At 46.1% G+C, this 26,066-nt stretch overlaps 1 protein-coding gene across 1 annotated transcript in view; it reads right to left on the bottom strand.

Annotated features, from left to right (window-relative positions):
• CPEB2 (cytoplasmic polyadenylation element binding protein 2) overlaps positions 1-26,066 on the bottom strand; it is a 226,951-nt gene that overhangs the window by 40,525 nt on the left and 160,360 nt on the right. The window contains 3 exon segments of the mRNA XM_030191195.1: positions 13,222-13,336; positions 13,627-13,745; positions 25,730-25,819. Coding sequence (XP_030047055.1) covers positions 13,222-13,336; positions 13,627-13,745; positions 25,730-25,819 — 324 coding nt within the window.

Genomic DNA, 26,066 nt, shown 5'->3' with positions numbered 1-26,066 from the left:
AAGGACATACACTGGACCTCATGTCACACAAACTGTCCACAGACCAGAACCTAATATTATCAGACTTCAATTGGACAAACACACCATGGTCGGATCACTACAAACTAAACCTATCCCTACTCCGGCGTAAAAAAGGGCTCATATTGTATACAAGAACACACAACCTACAGCACAAGAGGCCAAATAGACTCAGAAACATTCAGGCAACAAATATACAATAATGAATGGACTACACAAACCGACTCCACACACTATCTCACGGATTGGGATAAAAGATGTAAAAACATATTAGACGAAATAGCACCCTTACAAACACGAACCTCACGTAGGCACAACGCGATACCATGGAACAACGAAGAACTAAAAAAAACTGAACACACAATCCAGGAGACTTGAACGAGCATGGAAAAAATGAAGAGCACAAACACTCACTGCATGGAAACACAATCAAAGAAAATACAAATACGCAATTAGACAAGCCAAAAGGCAATACTATAGAACCAAAATAGGGCCTGACTACAAAGAAAAAATTATATCAACTAGTGGGCAAACTACTAGACACCACTGTGGTCACCACAACCAACACAGATATCCCACCTGCAGATAAACTTGTCAAATACTTCAAAGAAAAAAACTGTAAACCTACGCAACACGTTACCTCAGAACAGCACCAACATCGGAAATTTCATCAACTGTATGGACCCAGTCCACGATGAATATCCAGCGAACAGATTCTGGACAAGCTTCCTTCCACTCACCGCTGAAGCAGTCAACCAAGCGATTAATAAGTTCTCCATGACTCATTGTAAATTAGACATCTGCCCTAGTCACCTATTAAAATCCGCTCCCCACCGCTTCACAACAGACCTCACATCCCACTTAAACTACATGCTTCAACATGGTCTCTTCCCTAAGGAAAACGGCAATATCCTACTCACCCCAATACCAAAAGATACCAAGAAAAAAAACAAATGATATCACCAACTACCGCCCAGTAGCATCAATCCCACTAGTAGTCAAACTGATGGAAAGCATGGTAACTAAACAACGAATTGACTACTTAAACAAATTCACAATACTGCACAAATCACAATCAGGATTCCGCTCCAACCACAGCACCGAAAATTCAAACAAGAGATTGCAACAGGCAAAAGCGTACTTCTCCTACAATTCGACATGGTAAATCACAACATACTACTAAGCATCCTAGAATATTTCGGGATTGGTGGAAGTGTACTTAGCTGGATCAAGAGTTTCCTAACCAATAGAACATATCAAGCGAAATCAAATTCGAACATATCATCACCATGGAAAGTAATGTGGGGTACCTCAAGGATCACCACTATCACCACTCCTTTTCAACCTAATGATGACCCCACTAGCCCTTATTCAATCAAGGCCTCAAACCTTTCATATACGCAGACGATGTCACAATTTACATCCCATATAAACAGGACCTTACAGAAATCACCAAAGAAATCAATCTCAGCCTAAACATCATGAACTCATGGGCAATGCATTTCAACTAAAACAACGCAAAAAGAACACACAGTCTCATCTTCTCATCCCAATATAACACGAACAAACCCACCAACATAACCACCTCAGACTACACCCTCCCTATCTCAGACAGCCTGAAAATTCTCGGAGTCATAATCGACCGAAACCTCACACTAGAGAGCCAAGTGAAAGCTACAACGAAGAAAATGTTCCACTCAATGTGGAAGCTCAAACGAGTGAAACCTCCACCCCCCCCCCCCCGAGAGAAATATTTCGCAACTTGGTACAATCTATGGTACTAAGTCATCTAGACTACTGCAACAGTATCTATGCGGGATGCAAAGAACAAATCATAAAGAAACTCCAGACTGCTCAAAACACAGCAGACAGACTTATATTTGGAATGAATAAACATGTACTGGTCTTTGAGGAGCCAAAAAGTCTCTCTGGGTGCATTTATAAACAGAGAGAACAGTAGTTAGGCTCATGGTCAGGCTCAAGGTACTCAATGCACCAACAGTGTGGGTCCATCACAGAAATCACCCGATTACATTGGGTGCACCTTTTGAAGCCACTGGGGGGTCTTCTAGGACATTGAGAAAAGAAGCTGTGGTGGTTCAATTAGACCTGTCTTGCACATTTGATCTGGTTGATCATGATATTCTTTTGACCAGACTGAGTGAGATTGGAATATGTGATAAAGGTAAATTGTTCAGAAAAGATGGTAACCTTTCTGTTTGCTGGAATCCTGGTTATGGAGTCCCGCAAGGTTCCTCTTTATTGCTGTCTCTATTCAATGTGCTACTTCAACCTTCAGGATTTTTACTAGAAAGGTATAATGTCCCTTGCTATATCTATGCAGACTATTATTATTATTTATTGCATTTGTATCCCACATTCCCCCACCTATTTACAGGCTCAATGTGGCTTACACAGATTTGTTAACATTGTTATTCCAGGATATCAGTTACAATTAGTAATGTGAAGCGATCGAGGAAGGGAAGAGGGAAGAAGGAAGAGAGTGATTAGGGTATTTATAGAAGGTGGGCGTTCATAACTGAGTGGGTTGGTGAGGTGACAGTGAGGTAATAGGCTCTCATTGTAGGCCTTATTGAAGAATGTTTTCAGAGATTTTCGAAAGATAGTTGTTTCGTTGATTGCTTTCAAGTCTGTAGGTAATGCATTCCATAACTACGTGCTCATGTAAGAGAAGGTAGTGGCATGCATCAGCTTGTATTTAAGTCCTTTGCAGCTGGGGTAGTGCAGGTTGAGAAATTTGCAGGATGATCTTGTGGCATTTCTGGGAGATAGGTCCACTAGGTTTGGCATGTAGATTGGGGCGTCTGCATGAATGATTTTGTGTACAATCGTGCAGATCTTGAACGCAATGCATTCCTTAAGTGGGAGCCAGTGAAGTTTCTTTCTTAGGGGTTTTGCACTTTCATATTTAGTTTTTCCCAAATATGGAGTCTGGCGGCCGTATTCTGGGCAGTTTGGAGTTTTTTGATTGTCTGTTCTTTGCATCTGACGTACAGTGTATTGCAGTGGTCCAGATGACTTATTACCATTGATTGTACCAGGGTACGGAAGATGTATCTCGGGAAGTGAGGTTTTACTCTTTTTCACGTGGGTATCAAGAGTGAGGTTTCGATCAATGGTGACTCCTAGAATTTTCAGGCCCCCCCTCTCTGGTGTCAGGCCCCCCTCCCTCCCTCTCTCTCTCTGGTGTCAGGCCCTTTCCCTCTCTCTCTGGTGTCAGGACCCCCTCCCTCTCTCTGGTGTCAGGCCCCCCCCTCCCTCCCTCTGGTCTCAGGACCCCCTTCCCCCCCTCCCCCCCTGAGGTCTCTGGACCACCTCCCCTCTGGTGTCAGAACCCCCTCCAACCCCCTTCTCTGGTCTCAGGAGCCCCTTCCCCCCTGGGGGGGGGGGGGTACTGTTGAACTGGGAGGAGACTGAGGCTGAAATTTTACCTGATTTGCGGTCGATTCTTTGATGTGGCCCATGTGGTGCTGTGTTTGGCGAGACGCGGGCATATCTGAAAGGGGAAGGGGAAAGGGAACCGTGTGAAGCTAATTTGGTGCGAGGGTGTACTTGGTTCCGCACGCGTGCGTTGTTGTGGTGTCTCGCATGGGCGTGGCAAGAGAATGAGCGTTGAACCCGTGGATAGAGGCGCTGGCGGTGGGAAGAGTCTGCTTCAGTGCCGTGTTGATCAGCTGATCAGCGCCGTGGAGAGCTTGTTGCGAGGTTGTACTTGGCTCCATTCGTGTGCGTTGCTGTGGTGTCTCACATGAGCGTGGCGAGAGAATGAGCGCTGGACCTGTGGAAAGTGGCGCTGGCGGCAGAAAGAGTCTGCATCAGTGCCACGTCGATCAGCTGATCAGCGCCGTGGACAGTGAGTTGCAGGTGGGCAGCGAAAAAGGAGACACCACGGAGAGGCATCTGAGCGTTACTGTGCAGGATGCTGAGCTCTGGCTGTGCTTCAAGTAACTGACCAATCCTACTTAATAGAATGCACCTCCAACATTCTGAAGCTGAGAAACCTTGTGTGGTTGGTCACTTCAGCTTGTGACGAACCCGGAAGTACGTGACGTCAATTCAGGGATACATCAGGAGATGGATACAGAGAGCAGGAATGCCTCAGCCATGCAGTCAGCTTCAGAATGTAGGAGGTGCGTTTTATTATATAGGATGAGAACATGAAGACATGTCCTCCCTGTTCCATGGAAAAAATGAAGACTGAGTGACCCGGGCTCACGCGTTGGGTGGGAAGGCACCAGCCAGAAAGATCTAAGTATCACTAATCAGCATACACACTGGGCTCCGTCAGATGACTTCACCCATCTGTGAGAATACAATGGCCTGCTTATCCTCTTAGAAAACAAGTTTGACTCAGTAGGTTTACTGGACAAAGTGAAAGTTCTAGAGTGGTTATTTGTACAAAAGGTGGCTAATGCTGGGTACAGGGAAAGCTGCCCTCCTTCTGGAGTTGGATACATAAATCATATTGGTTTTATAACCATGGAAAAGCAGGAAGTGAAGATCGCCCCAAAACTCAGGGGAGCATTCCTATACATGCAGGAAGACTATGTTCCATTGCCCCTGAGAGTGTGAAGCTTGGTTCTAAAACAGTATGGAAGGGAAGCAGGGGGGGGGGGGGGGGGGGGGGGGGGAAGAAGGAAGGAAGAAGAGAGCCCCTGAAAAGACAAGGGATATAAGAATGTGTGGACTTGGGAGGGGGTGGTTGGAAGGGGGAAGTGCAAGCATCTTACAGACAGTTCAGGGGTTATAAGAATATAGACCCCTGAAGGAAAAAAATGAGAATGTGATTGTTCTAGTGATTGTTATTGAAAATTACAAAGCACTTTGGTAGTTGTATGTTAAATTGAATGTTATATTTTTGAAATCACAAATAGGGAGATTTTAACTAAAATTTAACTGGTTATGTGTGGAAGGGCCAAGAGGGGTGAACAAACGTGGATAAAGGTGTTTGACAAAGTACCTCATGATAGACTCCAGAGGAAATTGGAGAGTCATGGGATAGGAGGTAGTGTCCTATTGTGAATTAAAAACTGGTTAAAAGCTAGACAAGAGAGAGTAGGGTTAAATGGTCAGTATTCTCAATGGAGAAAAGTAGATAGTGGGGTTCCCCAGGGTTCTGTGCTGGGACTGCTGCTTTTTAACATATTTATAAATGATCTGGAGACGGGAGTAACTAATGAGGTAATTAAATTTGCAGATGACACAAAGTTATTCAAAGTTGTTAGATCGCGATAGGATTGTGAAAAATTACAAGAGGACCTTAGAAGACTGAGACTGGGCATCTAAATGGCAGATGACATTTAATGTGAGCAAGTGCAAAGTGATGCAGGTGGGAAACAGGAACCCGAATTATAGCTATGTAATGCAAGGAGTCACCGACAAGGAAAGGGATCTAGGCGTCATCGTTGATGATACGTTGAAACTCTTTGCTCAGTGTGCAGTGGCGACTAAGAAAGCAAACAGAATGTTAGGTATTATTAGGAAAGGAATGGAAAACAAAAATGAGGACATTATAATGCCTTTGTATCGCTCATTGGTACGACCGCACCTCGAATAGTGTGTTCAATTTTGGTCACTGCATCTCAAAAAAAGATATTGTGGAATTAGAAAAGGTACAGAGAAGGGCAACGAAAATGATAAAGGGGATGGGATGACTTCCCTATGAGGAAAGGCTAAAGCGGCTAGGGCTCTTCAGCTTGGAGAAAAGATGCCTGAGGGGAGCTATGATAGAGGTCTATAAAATAATGGAGTGGAACGGGTAGATATGAATCGACTGTTTACTCTTTCCAAAAATACTAGGATTAGGGTGCACACAATGAAGCTACAAAGTAGTAAATTTAAAATGAATCAGAGAAAATTTTTCTTCTCTCAATGTATAATTAAAAACTCGAACTCGCTGCCAGAGAATCTAGTAAAAGCAGTTAGCTCAGCAGGGTTTAAAAAATGGTTTGGATGTCTTCCTAAAGGAAAAGTTCGTAGACCATTATTAAAATGGACTTGGGGAAAATCCACTGCTTATTTCTAGGATACTAGAAAATATATACTGAGGAGAAAGTCACTAAGAATACTTGCAGTTAACAACCAGGTGGAGTCTCATATCACTTGGCACGGATATTCATATCACTCCCTGGTGACTCTATCAACGTGCATAGGTTTAATCATCACGCCAGTCTGAATGATGGAGTATACATGCTCCCTAAGCTAAGTATCTTTTTGTATATTTACATACTTGCACATGATGGTGTGGGAAAATAAGTCATTATTATTGCAATTACAACATTAGGGTGGAGGTGGTTTTTTAGTCGATGATTAAACCTATGCACGTTGATAGAGTCACCAGGGGAGTGATATGAATATCCGTGCCAAGTGATATGAGACTCCACCTGGTTGTTAACTGCAAGTATTCTTAGTGACTTTCTCCTCAGTATATATTTTCTAGTAGCCTATACTTACAATTGGAGGAAGTCAAGCCAAACAGTTTTTTGTTTTTACATATTTCTAGGATAAGCAGCATAAAATATATGGGAAAATTAGGTTCTTACCATGATAATTCTCTTTCCTTTAGTCATAGCAGATGCAGCCATTACAGATGGGTTGTGTCCATCAACCAGCAGAGGGAGATAGCACACTTTTTTCAGTGCCTCATACCAGCTTGCTCCACTGCCTCTCTTCAGTATTTGAAGCTTCCAAAGCAGTATGGCAAACCGCAATGGGAATAACATGAGCTTTCCTCACAGCGAACGATGGCCCTACAACAAAGGGCATTAACTCAGAATGGAGGGAATGAAACATCCTCCCAGAGGGCATAAACTCATCCACCACTGAGACATAACTGGAGGGAATAAACTCATCCTCCCGGAGGGAATAAACTCATCCTCCAAAACATGAAACTGGAGGGAATTAAGTCATCCTCCTTTAATTGAACAAGAATCCTGAAGACTGTTTTCCGACTTTCTCCCAAGGACGGAATCTCCAGGAAACATGAACAGAACCTGAAATAGATTTACAGCAGATAGCAATCAGACAGGGAGGGATCATGGCTGCATCTGCTATGACTAAAGGAAAAAAAAATTATCACGGTAAGAACCTAATTTTCCCTTCCTTGTCATCAAGCAGATGCAGCCATTACAGATGGGATGTATCAAAGCAATCCCTAGATAGGGTGGGAACAAGCCACACCACGCGCCAGCACTTGCGCTCCAAAATGTGCGTCCCTCCTGGCAGCCACATCCAGCCTGTAATGTCGGGCAAAAGAGCTTAGAAGCCATGTTGCTGCACTACAAATCTCTTGAAGAGAGAGTGCTCCAGTTTCAGCCCAAAAAGAGGAAATTCCTCTAGTGGAATGCGCCTTAAAGGCATCAGGCGGAGGCTGGCCGGTAAGCAAATAAGCTGAAAAGATAGATTCTTTGAGCCAGCGGGCAATAGTGGCTTTAGATGCTGGAGACCCTCTGCGAGGACCTGATAGCAAAACAAACAGATGATCAGAGGTCCTGAAAGAGTTAGTAACTCGCAGATACTGCAGCAGAGTCCTGCGCACGTCCAACAGGTGCAATTGCCCAAAAAATTCTGGAAACTCCTCCTTGACAAAGGAGGGCAATAAAATAGGTTGGTTTAGGTGAAACGCTGAAACCACCTTAGGCAAGAAGGAAGGCACGGTCTGAACTGTGACCCCGGACTCTGAAAATTGCAGAAAAGGGTCTCTACAGGACAGCGCCTGGAGCTCTGACACCTGTCTCGCCGAAGTAATGGCCACTAAAAAGATGGCCTTCAGTGTCAAATCTGTCTCTGAAGCACACCGAAGCGGTTCAAAGGGAGCACCCTGAAGGGCTTTCAGCACTAGCCCCAGGTTCCAAGCTGGACAAGGTGCACGCATGGCAGGACGGAGCCGAAGCACCCCTCTAAGAAACCGTGCCACATCTGGATGAGCAGCTAAAGACACGCCTTCAACCTTGCCACACAGGGAGGCCAACGCTGCCACTTGCACCCGCAGGGAATTATAGGCCAAGCCTTTTTGTACTCCATCCTGCAAAAAGTCCAGAATCGGCGAGAGAGGAGCCCGCAGGGTTGTGATCTCTTTGGAAGCACATCAGACTTCAAACTGGCGCCAAATCCTGGCATAAGCCACGGAAGTGGAACGCTTGCGGGCTTGCAGGAGAGTGGTAATTACTTTATTAGAATAGCCTTTGTCTCTCAATTGCGCCCTCTCAATCGCCAGGCCATAAGACCAAATCGGCCGGCGTCCTCCATGGTCACCGGACCCTGTGACAACAGGTTGGGAACCAGAGGTAACTGTAGGGGATCCTCTATGAGCATCTGTCGGAGGTCCGCATACCAAGGCCTCCTGGGCCAATCCGGGGCGACGAGAACCACTTCTCCTGGATGCAGCCAAATCCGCAGGAGCACTCGCCCTATCAAGGGCCACGGAGGTAGCACATACAGTAGGCCCGTTGACCAGGGCTGAGCCAAGGCATCCAACTCCGCCGCGCCAGGATCTCTCCGTCTGCTGAAAAAGCACGGGACTTTGGCATTGATGCTTGTCGCCATTAGATCCATCAAGGGCTTGCCCCACTTGGCACATATCTGCAGGAATACTTCGTCTGCAAGTTCCCACTCCGCTGGATCGATCTGATGCCTGCTTAGATAATCGGCTTGCACGTTGCTCTGACCTGCAATGTGACCTGCCGACAAACTGTAGATGCAACTTAGCCCAGTGGCAAATTTGTTCGGCCTGCACGGCTAGAGCTCTGTACTGAGTGCCGCCTTGTTGATTGATGTAGGCCACTGCTGTCGTGTTGTCCGACATCACTCTGACAGCCAATCCTTCCAGGGTCACTTGAAAAGCCAGAAACGCCTGAAACACCGCTTTCAACTCTAGGCGGTTGATGGACCACTCCGACTCCTCGGGTGTCCATAGACCCTGGGTATGCTTCCCCTTGCAATGTGCGCCCCAGCCTTTCAGGCTGGCATCTGTCACCACTAGGCACCAATCGGGGAGTGCCAGCGCCATTCCTCGCCGCAGCATGCTGTCTGAGAGCCACCACTCCATACTGAGTCGGGCCGCAGGGAGCCAAGAGAGTCTGCATTGATAATCCTGAGATACTGGAGACCATCTTTGGAGTAGAGCATACTGTAGAGGTCTCAGGTGCGCTCTCGCCCAGGGCACCAGTTCCATGGTGGCCGTCATCGATCCAAGCAGCTGGACAATGTCCCAAGCTTGCGGGCGGGGCATCCTCAGGAGCAGACGGACCTGATTCTGAAGCTTGCACCGCCTTTGCTCGGGTAGGTACACATACCCCGAGGCTGTGTCGAACCTGGCCCCCAAATATTCTAGAGACTGCGAGGGGGTCAGGTGACTTTTGGCCAAATTGACGACCCAGCCCAGAGATTGAAGTACTGAGACCACTCTGGCTGTTACATGCTGACTCTCTGCAGCAGAGTTTGCTCGAATGAGCCAGTCGTCCAGGTACGGGTGAACCCGAATACCCTCTCGCCTTAGAAAGGCAGCTACCACCACCATAACCTTCGAAAAGGTGTGGGGAGCTGTGGCGAGGCCAAAAGGCAAGGCCCGGAACTGGAAATGCTTTCCCATCACCGCAAACCTCAGAAACTTCTGGTGCGGGGGCCAAATTGGTATGTGCAAATAAGCTTCTTTCAGGTCCAGAGACGTGAGAAACTCTCCTGGCTGTACCGCCGCAATGACGGAGCGCAGGGTTTCCATGTGAAAATGCCGCACTCTCAGGGACTGTTTAATTCTTTTAAGCCCAGAATAGGGCGAAAAGACCCTCCTTTCGCGGCACCACAAAGTAGATGGAGTAGTGGCCGCAGCCATGCTCGGCGGGAGGTACCGGGGACACGGCCCCTATCTGAATCAGACCTTTGCAAAGTCTCCTCTACCGCCGCCCGTTTGGCGGCAGAAACCGCATCGGGACTCCACAAACACGTCTCTTACAGGGGCGTCAAATTCTATTCTGAAACCGTCTCTGATCAGGTCCAAGACCCACTGATCTGAGAAAATGTTGGCCCACTCCTCGGCAAAGAGGGAAAGACGTCCTCCGATGACAGGACTCGAGGAGAGGGCCGGCGCACCATCATTGAAAGGGTTGCCCCTGAACTCCAGGCCTTGAGCCAGTGGCTGTGGAACGTTTGTCTGAGCGAAAGGAGTTCCTCTGCTGAAAATGGGCACGAGAAGTGAACCCAGCAGAACGCACCGGGCGGTACCTTCGAGCTTCACGGAAGCGAGGTCTGTAAGAGGAGTGGACCGCCGCACCCTTAGAGGAAGGCCGAGGCCTATCTTCGGGCAAGCGCTGGGGTTTAGCCTCACCCAGGCCCTTCACAATTTTCTCCAACTCCTCACCAAACAGGAGAAGGCCTTGAAAGGGCAACTTCACCAACCTTTGCTTAGAGGCCATGTCCGCCGCCCAATGCCGTAGCCAAAGAAGACGGCGAGCCGCCACTGCTACTGCCATGTGTTTAGCCGAAGCTCTGACAATATCATAAAGGGCGTCAGCAAGAAAGGACAAGGCCGACTCCATCCGCGGAGCCACATCTGAAAAGGGCTCCTCTCCATCACCGGGCTGTTCCACTGCCTGTTGCAACCAAGCCAGGCAGGCTCTAGCAGCATAACAACTACATGCAGACGCCCGAATAGTGAGACCTGCAATTTCAAATGACCGTTTAAGTGCTGATTCCAGTCTACGGTCTTGAATATCCTTCAGGGCAACACCTCCTTCAACAGGGAGGGTAGTTCTCTTTGTCACAGCTGTGACTAGGGCATCCACTTTAGGCATAGCAAAACGAGCCATATGCTCCTCACTCAGAGGGTATAATTGCCTCATAGCCCTGGAAACTTTCAAAGGTCCCTCAGGGTCAGCCCATTGAGCCGAAATAAGCTCTTGGATGGAGTCATGCAAAGGAAAGGCTCGAGCAGGCTTTTTGGTACTAGCCATCCTAGGATTCACAGAGGAGGCTGTGCCACTGGCAGGGTCCTCAATAGAGAGAGCCTGCAGGGCATCAGAAATAAGCGCTGGCAGCTCATCACGGTGGAAAATCCTCACCGCGGAGGGATCGTCCAGATCCTGAGTCATTTCAGCACCAGACTCTGGCTCCTCAGACCATGAAGGCCTGCCAGAGTCCTCCGAATCCTCGCGCCCGACCACGGGGGGGGGGGGGGGGGGGAGGAATGGAGGTGCAGCACTCTCTGAAGGGGAAAGAGCCCTTCTGCGCTTCATATTCTGCCAATTATCAGGGAATAACACCTCAGAGGGCATACCCAGGCTAGAATCCACCGGGGGGGGGGGGGGGGGGGGGGGGCATTAGAAGAGGCCCCTGCAGGGCTTTGTGGGAGAGCTGTTTTAAGTATGTATGCTTTATGCATTAATAAGACAAAATCAGGGGAGAAAAACTCACCCTGGGCACCCGGATCTCTGCCGGGGCTAGTAGCTCTCATATCAGCCTCACTCCAAGGCCTCCCCCCGGGCTCAGGACTCTCCGTCTCAGCGGAGGTCGTGCCATGTGGTAAATTCAAAATGGCGTCCGCTGCCAGCTCAGAGCGCGAAGAATCATCGCTCGCCATGCTCGGGCCGGCTCTAACGTCTGTACAGCACGATTTACAGAGCCCCGCTGCTGATCTGCGCTTGCCACACTTGGAACAGCGCTTTACTGTCTACGCAGCCATCGCCGAAAACGGCGGTAAAATTCAAAATGGTGGTTCGCGCCAAATCGCCCCGATCGCGGGCCCACCCCAGAGGAGTCAGAAAACACTCTTACCTCACTGGATCGAGTATCACAGTTCCGGTCCCACAGAAAAAGGCAAGGAAAAACCTCTGTTCCTTTTTTTTTTTTTTTTAAACGCTGTGAGGAAAGCAGAGGTAAATAGAACTCCAGAGGCTCAGGTGAGTGGGAAAGGCAGGGAAAGGGCGAACCTATGTGCCTGCATCCACTGTTGGTTGGGAAGGACAGGGAAAGCTAAGCAATGTGTCCACATCAACGGAAGTATGGGTAAGGCAGGGAAGGGCAAACCTATGTGCCTTTAAAGTGAAGCTGCTATAGCCTCCAACACCCCTGCTAACAACTGGCAAAAGCACAGGAGCAACCTCCAGGCAGATTTTAGATGGAGCTCGAAGAAGCTGCAGCCACTCTGCTAGGGGAGATAGAGAATACTGAAGAGAGGCAGTGGAGCAAGCTGGTATGAGGCACTGAAAAAAGTGTGCTCTCTATCTCCCTCTGCTAGTTGATGGACACAACCCATCTGTAATGGCTGCATCTGCTTGATGACAAGAAATGTACTTTTTTGGGATCTTGCCTGGTCCTTGTGACCTAGATTGGCCACTGTTGGAAATAGGATGCTGGGCTTGATGGACCTTCGGTCTGCTCCATTATGGCAATAATGGACAGGGCAGAAATTCAGAGCTATTTAGATAAAAATAATCCTGGACACCAAACCTTTTGCAGCCCTTGAAGGACAGGGTTGCCTATATATGCATTTTTCTTTTCGCATCTAAATTTTCATTTTCTAAAGATGCTGCACAAATTCTCTACATCCTATGACCACTGGTGAGTTTGTATCAGCTGTATTATCGAATTCTTTTGTTCACAGCATACTACTACTTACTGGAGACAAAAAACCCAAAACAAAACCAGATGTGTGAATATTTCACGAGGCCTAACTTCTATACCAGTGTCATCATGTACGTATTACACAGTTGCATCATTAAACAACATTTGGGACAGTTTTAAATATAGTAATCTAGGTAACAGTCTGCTAGCGAACAGAGGAGCTTTAGGAATGCAAGGCCAATTAATAGCAAGGAGTTTTGACATGTGTTCTAACTTTTCTGATATTTCAACTGAAATGGCTTATGTCCCTAAAGGGGTGGGGGGGGGGGGGGGTGGAGATGATGTCAGGGAAGTTGATGCAAAAGGGAAAACTAAGTTGGGCAGACTGGATGGACCGTCATTTACTATGTAAACTGGGGGGCACTTTCTACTACCTGTAACACAAAGCTAAATGCAAGTAGGTGAGTGGTTCAAAGGTTACAGGGAACAGCACTAATCTTGCAAAGACACTTTCTTAGAAAACTAAGCTAAAATGTCTCCTTCTCTTTCTCAGGACTAAACTTCAGATGGTTTTCAATAATGTGTTTAAATGGCAAATAGTACAGGGCTGCACCATCCTACACTTACCAGCTCTTAACGGTCTAGGCACACCCCCAACAAAAATGGTTTTTCGAGGGTCAAGAGGTTGTGAACCATCCATTACGAAGTCACTGTCACTCAAGTTCCAGGGACGGATCTGAACCTATTTGATAAAAGAAAAAAAATCCATGCTACTTGAGAATCTTGAAACATTGCAGCCTTGGCATGTTCAGTCTGAATAAACTGTCAGTTCCCACAACCCCATTAAACTGTTCATAAATCTAGTTATTTCATTTTAATCCCATTCATTTAAGACACTACAATTTTATATCAACCCAGATGCTGAACTCTGCCAACGTTAGCTTGTATTTGATTTTTTTCTCTATATTTCTCTCTGAAGCATCCTTCAACAGATGACAGCTACAGTCTGAAGGCCATTTGCTGTTTACTTACTGGCTTGTCCTTGATGGTAGGGCTAGAAACACACAGATAGAGCTTTCCATCTTCCTCGATGCAAGCATCAATCAGTGCCTGAACAGAGCTCTCCTCTTGGAAAAGAAGAAATGCATAACCTGTAGCAACCAAAAATACAAATACATGTACTGCACATAGGTATTTTTCACCCTAGAAAATAAAGAAACTATTAGCATGTAACACACAGAAACTAAATTCATAGAAATTAATCTAATACAAAAGCTCTTTCAATTTGTTATGAAATAAGAACATAATAGCCATAATGGGTCAGACCAATGGTCCCTCTAGCCCAGTATCCTGCTTCCAAGAGTGGAAAATCCAGGTCACAAGTACCTGGCAAAAACCCAATTAGTAGCAACATTCCATGCTACCAATCCCGGGGCAAGCAGTGGCTTCCCTCATGTCCATCTCAACAACCAATTATCTGATACTTCTCAGTTAACTACATCAAAGTTACAGTTCTAACAGCCTCAGAGCTGGCAGCCTTTTTTTCACAATAACGTGTTGAAGGTTATGGCTTTATTTATTAATATGTCACAATTTAATGATACTGCATCGAATTCATCAGAAATAGCTAGTGACAGGAATTGGTCAGATTTTTTAACTATTGATTGACCTGTATTTAAGACTGTTTCATAAGTATTAAAAATCCTATTGTGTATTGGATTCCTCTCCTCCTGTTCTTATGTCAACCCCTCCTCAAGAGTTTATTATTTTATATAGATGGGTTCAACATCTACTCTCCTAATCCTGAAAGGAGAAATTATTATAACAACTATTGTAAAGGATACGAAATAATCTAGGGACCCTGTATCAAACTAGACTGGTTAAGAATTCCATTTTTTTGTTAAATTAATGGAAGGATTGGTGGTCTTGCAACTAAATGCATATCTAATAAACAAATCATGACATTTTACATATCACCCAATCGAGCTTTAGAACGTGGCACAATATGGAGACAGTAGTTATTTTCATCTGTGATTCTGCCTGTCGTATAATGTCAAAAAATGGCAAAGCATTATTACTGTAATTTGATCTACCTTAGAGGTTGACCTTGTGGGACACATTATGCTTTTGGAATTAGATCATTTAGGCATAAATAGAAATGTTCTGAAATGGTTACGTATGGGTTGTGTCCATCAACCAGCAGGGGGAGATAGAGAGCACTCAACTTTTCACAGTGCCTCATGGCCAGCCAGCTCCACTGCCTCTTCAGTATTTGAAGCTTCCAAAGCAGTATGGCAAACCGCAATGGGAATAACATGAACTTTCCTCACAGCGAACGATGGCCCCTTAACAAGGGCATGAACTCAAAAGGAGGGAATGAACACATCCTCCTGGAGGGAATAAACTCATCCTCCTTATTGTATAACTGGAGGGGATACACGCAACCTCCTGGAGGGAATAAACATCCTCCAAAACATAAACTGGAGTGAATGGACTCATCCTCCTATAAGTGAACATGAATCCTGAAGACTGTTCCAACTTTCTCCCAAGGAAGGAACTTCAGGAAACAAGAACAGAACCTGAAACAGATTCACAGCATACAGACATTCATACAGGGAGGGCTCATGGCTTCATCTGCTATGACTAAAGGAAAGAAAATTACCAAGGTAAGAACCTAATTTTCCCTTCCTTGTCATCAAGCAGATGAAGCCATTACGTATGGGATTTAACAAAGCAATCCCTATATAGGGTGGGAACAGGTCACACCACGCGCTAGCACTTGTGCTCCAAAACGCGCATCCCTCCTAGCAGCCACATCCAGCCTGTAATGTCGGGCAAAAGAGAGCTTAGAAGCCCATGTTGCTGCACTGCATGCATATCTCTTGACGAGAGAGTGCTCCAGTTTCAGCCCAAGAGGAAGAAATCGCTCTGGTAGAATGCGCCTTAAAGGCTACAGGCGGAGACCGGCCGGCAAGCAGATAAGCTGAAAAGATAGTTTCTTTGAGCCAGCGGGCAATACTGGCTTTAGGCGCTGGAGACCCTCTGCGAGGACCTGATAGCAAAACAAACAGATGATCATAGATCCTGAAAGAGATAGTAACTCGCAGATACTGCAGCAGAGTCCTGCCCACATCCAACAGGTGCAATTGTCCAAAAGATTCTGGAAACTCCTCCTTATCAAAGGAGGGCAAGAAAATAGGCTGGTTTAGGTGAACGCTGAAACCACCTGAGGTATGAAGGAAGGCACGGTCTGAACAGTGACCCCGGACTCTGAGAATTGCAGAAATGGGTCTCTACAGGACAGCGCCTGAAGCTCTGACACCCGCCTCACCGAAGTAATGGCCACAAGAAAAAACGGCCTTTAGTGTCAAATCTCTCTCCGATGCTCGCCGAAGCGGCTCAAAAGGAGAAGCCTGCAGGGCCTTCAAAACTAGCCCCAGGTTCCAAGCTGGACAGGGTGCTCGCACGGAAGGCCGGAGCCGAAGCACCCCACTAAGAAACCGTGCCACATCTGGATGAGCAGCTAAAGACACGTCTTCAACCTTAACACGAAGGGAGGCCAACGCTGCCACTTGCACCCGCAGGGAATTATAGGCCAAGCCTATTTGTACACCATCCTGCAAAAAGTCCAGAATCAGCAAGACAGGAGCCCGCATGGGTGTGATCGCTTTTGAAGCACACCAAGACTCAAACTGGCGCCAAATCCTGGCATAAGCCACGGAAGTGGAACGCTTGCGGGCCTGCAGGAGAGTGGAAATGACTGTGTTTGAATAGCCTTTGTCCCTCAATTGCGCCCTCTCAATCGCCATGCCATAAGACCAAAGCGGCAGGCGTCCTCCATGGCTACCGGGCCCTGTGACAACAGGTTCGGTAGCAGAGGTAAAGGAAGGGGAGCCTCCACTAGCATCTGTCGGAGGTCCGCATACCAAGGCCTCCTGGGCCAATCCGGGGCGATGAGGACCACTTCTCCTGGGTGCAGCCGAATCCGCAGGAGCCCGCGCCCTATCAAGGGCCACGGAGGGAACACATATAGTAGGCCCGGAGGCCAGGTCTGAGTCAAGGCATCCAACCCTGCCAAGCGAGGATCTCTCCGTCTGCTGAAGAAGCAGGGGACTTTGGCATTTGAACTTGTCGCCATAAGATCCATCACGGGCTTGCCCCATTTGGCACATATCTGCAGGAATACTTCGTCTGCTAGTTCCCATTCTGCTGGATTGATCTGATGCCTGCTTAGATAATCGGCTTGCACGTTGCTCTGACCTGCAATGTGAGCTGCAGAAAGAAACTGAAGATGCAGCTCGGCCCAGTGGCAAATCTGTTCGGCCTGCGCGGCCAGTGCTCTGCACTGAGTGCCGCCTTGTCGATTTATGTAGGCCACTGCTGTCGTGTTGTCCGACATCACTCTGACAGCCAATCCCTTCCAGGGTCACTTGAAAGGCCAGAAGTACCTGAAACACCGCTTTCAACTCCAACACTGCAAACCTCAGAAACGTCTGGTGTGGAGGCCAAATTGGTATGTGTAAGTAAGCTTCTTCCAGGTCTAGAGACGTGAGAAACTCTCCTGGCTGTACCGCAAGCAATGATGGAGCGCAGGGTTTCCATGTGGAAATGCCGCACTCTCAGGGACTTGTTTAATTCTTTAAAGTCCAGAATAGGGCGAAAAGACCCACCTTTTCGCGGCACCACAAAGTAGATGGAGTATCGGCCGTAGCCATGTTCGGCGGGAGGTACCGGGGACACGGTCCCTAACTGAATCAGACCTTGCAAAGTCTCCTCTACCGCCACCCGTTTGGCAGCAGAACCGCATCGGCACACCACAAACACGTCTCTTACTGGGGCGTTGAATTCTATTCTGTAGCCATCTCTGATCAGGTCCAGAAACCACTGATCTGAGGAAATATTGGCCAACTCCTCGGCAAAGAGGGAAAGACGTCCTCCGATGACAGGAATCGAGGAGGGGGCCGGCGCACCATCATTGAGAGGGTCGCCCCTGAACTCCAGGCCTAGAGCCGGTGGCTGCAGAACGCTTGTCCGAGCGAAAGGAGTTCCTCTGCTGAAAAAAGGGGCACGAGAAATGAACCCAGCAGAACGCCCTGGGCGGTACCTTCGAGCTTCGCGGAAGCGAGGTCTGTAAGAGGAGTGGACCGCCTGGCCCTTGGAGGAAGGCCTCAGCTTATCTTCGGGCAAGCGCTGGGGTTTAGGATCTCCCAGGCCTTTAACAGGAGAAGGCCTTGAAAGGGCAACTTCACCAACCTTTGCTTAGAGGCCATGTCCGCTGCCCAATGTCGTAGCCAAATAAGATGGCGAGCCGCCACTGCTACTGCCATTTGTTTAGCCGAAGCTCTGACAATATCATAAAGGGCATCAGCCAAAAAGAACAAGGCCGACTCCAGCCGTGGAGCCACATCCGAGAAGGGCTCCGCTCCATCTCCAGGCTGTTCCACTGCCTGTTGCAACCACGCCAGGCAGGCTCTAGCAACATACAACTGCATGCAGACGCCCGAACAGTAAGACCTGCAATTTCAAAGGACCGTTTAAGTGCTGCTTCCAGCCTACGGTCTTGTATATCCTTCAGGGCAACTCCTCCTTCCACAGGGAGGGTAGTTCTCTTTGTCACAGCAGTGACTAGGGCATCTACTTTAGGCATTGCAAAGCGAGCCAAATGCTCCTCACGCAGAGGGTATAATTGCCCCATAGCCTTGGAAACTTTCAAAGGTCCCTCGGGGTCAGCCCACTGAGCGGAAATAAGCTCTTGGATGGAGTCATGCAAAGGAAAGGCTCGAGCAGGCTTTTTGGAACTAGCCATCCTAGATTCACAGAGGAGGCCGTGCCACTGTCAGGCTCTTCAATAGAAAGGACCTGTAGGGCATCTGAAATAAGCGCTGGCAGCTCATCATGGTAGAAAATCCTCACCGCGGAGGGATCATCCAGATCCTGTGGTAATTCTGCACCTGACTCTGGCTCCTCAGACCACGAAGGCCTGCCAGAACTCTCTGAATCCTCACAGGCCGACCATAGGGGGGGGGGGGGGGGGGGGGTGGGGGAAGGAGGTGCACCACAATCTGAAGGGGAATTAGCCCTTCTACGCTTTTCTTTATGCCAATTATCATGGAAAATATCCTCAGCGGGCAGTCCCAGGCTAGAATTCACCAGGGGGGACAATAGAAGGGGCCTCAGACGTTCCATTTTTTTTTTTTTAACGCTGTGAGGAAAGCAGAGGTAATAAGAACTCCTGAGGCTCAGATGAGTGGGAAAGGCAGGGAAAGGCGAACCAATGTGCCTGCATCCACTGAGTGGGAAAGGACAGGGAAAAGCAAGCTAATATGTCCACATCCACGGGGGCATGGGTAAGGCAGGGAAAGGGCTAACCTATGTGCCTTCAAAGTGAAGCTGCTATATTAACACCCCGGCTAACAACTGGCAAGCCAGGAGCCACCCCCAGGCAGATTTTTGATGGAGCTCGAAGAAGCTGCAGCCACCCTGCTTGGGGAGATAGAGAATACTGAAGAGGCAGTGGAGCTGGCTGGCCATGAGGCACTGTGAAAAGTTGAGTGCTCTCTATCTCCCCCTGCTGGTTGATGGACACAACCCATACGTAATGGCTTCATCTGCTTGATGACAAGGAAACAAGTTAAATAAAAGTCGATAAAAAATGTGTGCGCAAATTTGGATGAAAGTGCAATTTAATTGACTAAGTCAATTAGCACCGATAATTGAAAGTTAGTAATTAGCACCAATTGGCATTAATTAAAATTTACACATGCAAATTTACATGGGCGAAATCCATGTAAATTTAATGCACCTATCCAAAAAGGGGGCATGGCCATACGCAGATCAGGGGCAGTCCTACAATTTGAAAGTTATTATAGAATGAAGGGAATCTGTGCCTGATTTAGTTAAGGGGATTTACACCTGGGTTTCATTAGTGTAAACAATCATGCCTAAAAGTAGTAATGGTTCCTAGCGCTAAACACTACTCTATAAACAAGAGTCTAACTTTGAACACCATTTATAGAATAGCAATAAGAATTATTTTTTTCAGCACCAACTTTTTTAGGTGCCTTTATTGAATTTAGTCCTATATGTACATATTTACATGACTGTTCAGTTTATATAGGGGTCCTTTTACTAAGGTGCGCTGAAAAATGGCTTACGGTAATGTAGGCGCAGGTTTTGGGCGTACGTCGATCCATTTTTTAGCGCACCTGCAAAAAAGCATTTTGCCGAAAATGGACATGTGGCAAAATCAAAATTGCTGCATGTCCATTTTGGGTCTGAGATCTTACTGCCAGCCATTGACCTAGCGGTAAAGAATTTGGGTGGTAATGACCTGTACGTTACGAGCACAAAAATAAAAAAATATTTTTCAGACACGCGCCAAAAATGAAATTACCGAAAGAACCATGCGGTAGTCGGGCAGTAACTCCATTTTGGCGAGTGTTGACCGTGCTTAGACGCTTACGTGGCTTAGTAAAAGGGCCCCACACTGTTTTCTTGTTTACATATTAATGTACTATGCAATATACTACTACTACTACTAATAATAATAATTTCTATAGCACTAAGTCACACTCTGGCTTGGAGAAGAGAACTTGAATCCTTGAGGGCTCTTCACCTGGACCAACCACCGTTCCTCAAGAGCCGAGCCCTCGAGTTCAGGCGGCTGGCAGGACTTGGTCCACAGAACATTTCCTGGTAAGAGGGGTAGGTCAGAAGACAGCTGATTCCAGGAACGTGTAAAGGCTATGAGGCAAAATCCAGAGTCAGGCAATGGTCAGGTCAGGCGGCAGGCAAGGCGAAACCCAGGTGCAGATCAGGTCAGGCGGCAGGCAAGGCGAAATCCAGGTGCAGATCAGGTCAGGCAGCAGGCAAGGTGAAATCCAGGTGCAGGTGATGGTCAGGTAAGGTGGCAGGCAAGGCGAAATCTAGGTGCAGGCGATGGTCAGGCGGCAGAAAAGGTGAAATCCAGGTGCAGGTGATGGTCAGGTCAGGCAAGGCAAAATCCAAGTACAGGCGATGGTCAAGAATTGAAGTTGAGCAGGACAGATCACATCAGCCAGGGAGAAAAAGACTAGAACCTGTTGCTGAGGCAGGGAACAAGAGAAGGAGCGGTGCTTAAATATCGCCCAGAGGGTGGAGGTGCCTCCCGGCCTTCACCCGGTAGTAGTGGTGACTGCCCCTTTAAGAAGAGGTGGATGCGCGTGCACTACTGCCGACAGCCAGTCAACATGCAGCTAGCAGGAACACCTCCGCAGTGCGTCTGCGGGAGTTCTTCTGCCCCAAGCTGCCCCCTCGTGCCGGCGGAAGTCGCATTGGACAGAGATGCCGTTGCAGTGCATATGTGGGAGCTTTTTGGCCCCAAGCCGCTCCCCCAGTGCTGATGGGAAACATGCCCCGATGGCAGGGCAGAGGTCATGACATACTACTACGTGTACACAGTGATGTACACATTTATATGGAGGTACTTTCTCTGCCTCTAGTGGGCACACAATTTAAGGTGTCTTTTGTACCTGGGGCAATGGAGAGTTCAGGGGCCCTTTTACAAAGCGATGGTAGGGCTACTGCTCATGCAAAATTGACACTACCGCCCAGGTAGAGCACATAGAAACTAGAGATAGCCTGAAATAAAAGAGTACGGCATTCTACATAGTCTCGGTTTACCACACCATCCACTCCATGAATTTGCAATGGAAAAATTAGGAACTATGGCTTCCTCCCCTGGCCCAGAAATCACTCTGTAATTTTGTTTTTATTTAACAGTTCATACATACCACAAGCCTGATTCAGAACCATTCAATGCTGTTTACAAACATATACATCAAAACATCTGTACAGTTCAAAACATTTGAATATTCCCCAAGCATTTTCTACGGGCAAAGTTAGTCACATATTGATATATTAAATAACGGCAGATAAAGGCCAGCATGGCCTTTCTAGTCTGCCAGTAAGGTGGTTAAGAGATGTAATTTCTACTCCATGCAGGATATACCTCTTTTTTAGGGTTGTAACTATTGCTTTGAGTGGAAATGCCCTATACTCTGATTCTATCCTCTTGCTATATACATCTTTTTGAATTACATTACTCTTTTTGTCGCTACCACCTCCACCCGGAGGGCATTTCAGACATTCACCACTTTTTGTGTGAAAATTGCTTGATGTTGCTTTTACGTTTACCTCCATGCAGTTTCTCTATTTTTGGAAAAATTCATTTGGCAAAGGTAGGGTCATGGATTTGATATATTGCCTTTATGTGGTACAACCAAAGCAGATAATAATATACAGGTATTTTCTCTGTCCCTACTGGCTCTTTTTTGTACCTAGGACAATGAAGGGAAAGGCTGAAGCGTCTAGGGCTCTTCAGCTTGGAGAAAAGATGGTTGAGGGGAGATATGATAGAAGTTTATGAAATAATGAATGGAGTGGAACGGGTAGACGTGAATCGTTTGTTTACTCTTTCCAAAAATACTAGGACTAGGGGGCATGCGATGAAGCTACAAAGTAGTAAATTTAATACGGATCGGAGAAAATTATTCTTCATTCAACGTGTAATTAAACTCTGGAATTTGTTGCCAGAGAACGTGGTAAAGGAGGTTAGCTTAGCGGGGTTTTAAAAAGGTCTGGACAGCTTCCTAAAGAAAAAAGTCCATAGACCATTATTAAATTGACTTGGGGAAAATCCACGGCTATTTCTGAGATAAGCAGCATAAAATGTATTGAACTTTTTCAGGATCTTGCCAGGTATTTGTGACCTGGATTGGGGTCACTGTTGGAAACAGGATGCTAGGCTTGATGGACCTTTGGTCTGTTCCAGTGTGATAATAGTCATGTACTTATGTGACTTGCCAAGGAAAAGAAGGAGCTGCAGTGGGATTTCAGCCCAGTTCTCCAGGATCTTGCCCACTGTACTAGTCATTAGGTTACTCCTCCATTCCACTAATTTATTAATACCTTTCAAGTATTTAATCATCTTTTTCATATCTCCTCTGTCCCTCTAGGGTATACATATTCTTATCTTCAAGTCTCTTCTCATATGACTTTTGGAGCACACATCATATTTTAGATGTTTTCCTATGAACTGCTTCAAGTCTCTTTATATCTTTGGTGAAATATGACTCTAAAACTGAACACAGTACTCCAAGGGAGGCCTCATTAATTACCTGTACAGCGGAATTATCACCACTTTGTTTCCGCTGGTTATATCTCTCCCTCTCTATGCATAAGTACATAGGTCCATCAAGCCCAGTATCCTGTTTCCAACAGTGGCCAATCCAGGCCACAAATACCTGGCAAGATTCCAGAAAAGATCCGCCGAAAGACAGAGAACTCAAAACGCCCCACGGTAAACAACAGTACAACAAAAAAAAAAGTGGGAGGGTGACCAAGGATGCCAAAGACTGGAAGATGTACGTTGGTAAAGAAGTTTATTCAAGTATGAAGACTTGACACAACATTGTGTTTCAGCTGTTAGGCCTGCATCAGGAGTCTTATTCATTGAGTATTGCTGAAAGGTGATGAAGATTGATCTTCGGTGTAGCAAAATAGTCTTTTGCTAATTTCAGCACTCCGTAGCGAGTGTATGAGTTTACTTCAGACGGATAAGCAAGTTCAATTCAACAACGGTCTTTTTAAAGACTATTTTGATACACCGAAGATCCATCTACATCACCTTTCAGCAATTTTCTCCGATTTGTTTTAAATTTACTACATTATAGCTTCATCGCATGCCCCCTAGTCCTAGTATTTTTGGAAAGAGTAAACAAATGATTCACGTCTACCCGTTCTACATTATTTTACAGACCTCTATCATATCTCCCCCCTCAGCTGTCTCTTCTCTAAGCTGAAGAGGCCTAGATGCTTCAGCCTTTCCTCATAGGGAAGTCGTCCCATCCCTTTTATCATTTTCGTCGCTCTTCTCTGTTCCTTTTCTAATTCCACTGTATCTTTTTTGAGATGCGGCGACCAGAATTGAACACAATATTCGCGGTGCGGTTGCACCATGGACTGATACAAAGGCATTATAACGTCCTCACTTTTGTTTTCCATTCCTTTTCTAATAATACCTAACATTCTATTTGTGTTCCTAGCTGCTGCAGCACACTGAGCAGAGCATTTCAACGTATCATCAACGACGACGCCGAGATCCCTTTTCTGGTCGGTGTCTCCTAATGTGGAACCTTGCATTATGTAGCTATAGTTCGGGTTCCTCTTTCCCACATGCATCACTTTGCACTTGCTCACATTAAACGTCATCTGCCATTTAGATGCCCAGTCTCCCAGTCTTGTAAGATCGTCGTAATTCTTCACAATCCTCTCGCGATTTAACTTGGAATAACTTTGTGTCATCAGCAAATTTAATTACCTCACTAGTTACTCCTATCTCTAAATTATTTATAAATATGTTAAAAAGCAGCGGTCCCAGCACAGACCCGAGGAATCCCACTATTTACCTTCTCCATTGAGAATACTTACCCATTTAATTTACTCTCTGTTTTCTATCTAAACCGGTTTTTAATCCACAATAGGAAATTACCTCCTATCCCCATTACTCTCCAATTTCCTCTGGAGTCTTTCATGAGGTACTTTGTCAAACGGCTTTTGAAAATCCAGATACACAATATCAACCAGCTCGCCTTTATCCACATGTTTGTTCACCCCTTCAAAGAAATGTAATAGATTGGTGAGGCAAGATTTCCCATCACTAAATCCATGCTGGCTTTGTCTCATTAATCCATGCTTTTGAATATGCTCTGTAATTTTGTTCTTTATAATCGTCTCTACCATTTTGCCCGGCATTGACGTCAGGCTCACTGGTCTATAATTTCCTGGATCTCCTCTGGAACCTTTTTAAAATATCAGCATTACATAGGCTTCCCTCCAATCTTCTGGTACCACGCTCGACTTTAAAGATAATATACATATTAGTAATAGTTCCGCCATTTCATGTTTCAATTCTATCGGTACTCTGAGATGAATATCATCCGGTCCAGGAGATTTGCTACTCTTTAATTTGTCAAATTGCCCCATTACATCCTCTGGGTTTATAGAGATTTCATTCAGTTTCTCCGACTCATCAGCTTCGAATACCATTTCTGGCACCGGTATCACTGCCAAATCTTCCTCGGTGAAGACCGAAACAAAGAATTCATTTAATCTCTCCGATATGGCTTTGTCTTCCTTGATTGCCCCTTTTTTCCCCTCAGTCATCTAGCGGTCCAACTGATTCTTTTGCCGGCTTCTTGCTTTTAATATACCTAAAAAAATTCTATGTGTTTTTGCCTCTAACACAATCTTTTTTTTCTTCAAAGTCCCTCTTTGCCTTCCTTATCAGCGTTTTGCATTTAACTTGACATTCCTTATGCTGTTTCTTGTTATTTTCTGATTTTGGCCACTGCTGCCTTGCATTTGGCTCTCTTCCTTAGCTCAGTCCAAATAATTTCTGAATGGAACACTCCATGGTGTGTGGATAAAACCCCTCATATCTTCTGTTCAGGTATCGCGTTTCTTTAAGTGCTTGGATTTCCCTCTATGCATTCCCTTTGGGAAAATTGTCCACTTTGAGCTTGCCCCAAATCAATTCCACACTGTATACAACATAAAACACACGTCTATCCGAGAACCCACTCCATTCAAAGTTAGGCTCAGTCTAGTCTGATTTGGTTTGTGTGTGGCTCCCTGCTCAATAACTTCTATACTGGGCCAGGAGGCACAACTAAATCAGCCAGACATTTCAACCATTTGATAAGGCTCTGCTCAAGTAGAATTGAGACAAATAGTGAATTAAAAGAATTACTTTTATAGTCTAACATATAATAAGTCCAGAGTAACAAACATGCTTAACTGGATTGGTGTAGAAGCCAAGCATAAAAACTAATAGTATTTCTTCTCCTCATTGGGAAAGAAACCTGGACTACTTCCCAAATGACCCCTAGTGCTGCACTAATTGCTTAAACTCTATTCCTGCCTTCTTTACAGAGACAATATATACATTAGAAGAATGCACAAGTGGAGACATTAGAGGCTAACAGACAATCACCTTTTAGCCCTAGCAGGCGGCCATGCCACAAAACAAGTAATTTGCCATTTCAAAGATGACCATCTTAAATCGAATGCAGAAATTTGAAACAATTCTCGTTACCTTTTGGTGGAAAGTAGGATTTGCTTTCTGCTTTGTGAGGCCAGTCTACAACCAGGGGTCCAAATCTCCTGAAGCTGGCAGTAATTTCATCTTAAAAGGAAAAATATAAACAGAGCTAAATATCAGAAACGTGGCATACTGTATTACACTACTAAACTTCAGCGTAAACACTTAAATTTACTAAAGCACATTATTTCTGTAATATTATTGTGCTTAATCTTCTAAGAGAAGTGTGCACACTAAAATGGAGTATAAGCCCTTGCAATGCAGCCATGCTCTACATCCCCCAACTCCTTCATTCTATAAAAGGTTGCCTAAATTTAAGCACCATTTACCC

The sequence above is a fragment of the Microcaecilia unicolor genome, chromosome 2 (genome assembly GCF_901765095.1).
Source record: "Microcaecilia unicolor chromosome 2, aMicUni1.1, whole genome shotgun sequence".
Taxonomy (NCBI): Eukaryota; Metazoa; Chordata; class Amphibia; order Gymnophiona; family Siphonopidae; genus Microcaecilia; species Microcaecilia unicolor.
Note: the sequence above shows the minus strand (reverse complement) of the source record. Positions and strands in the feature narration are given on the sequence as shown.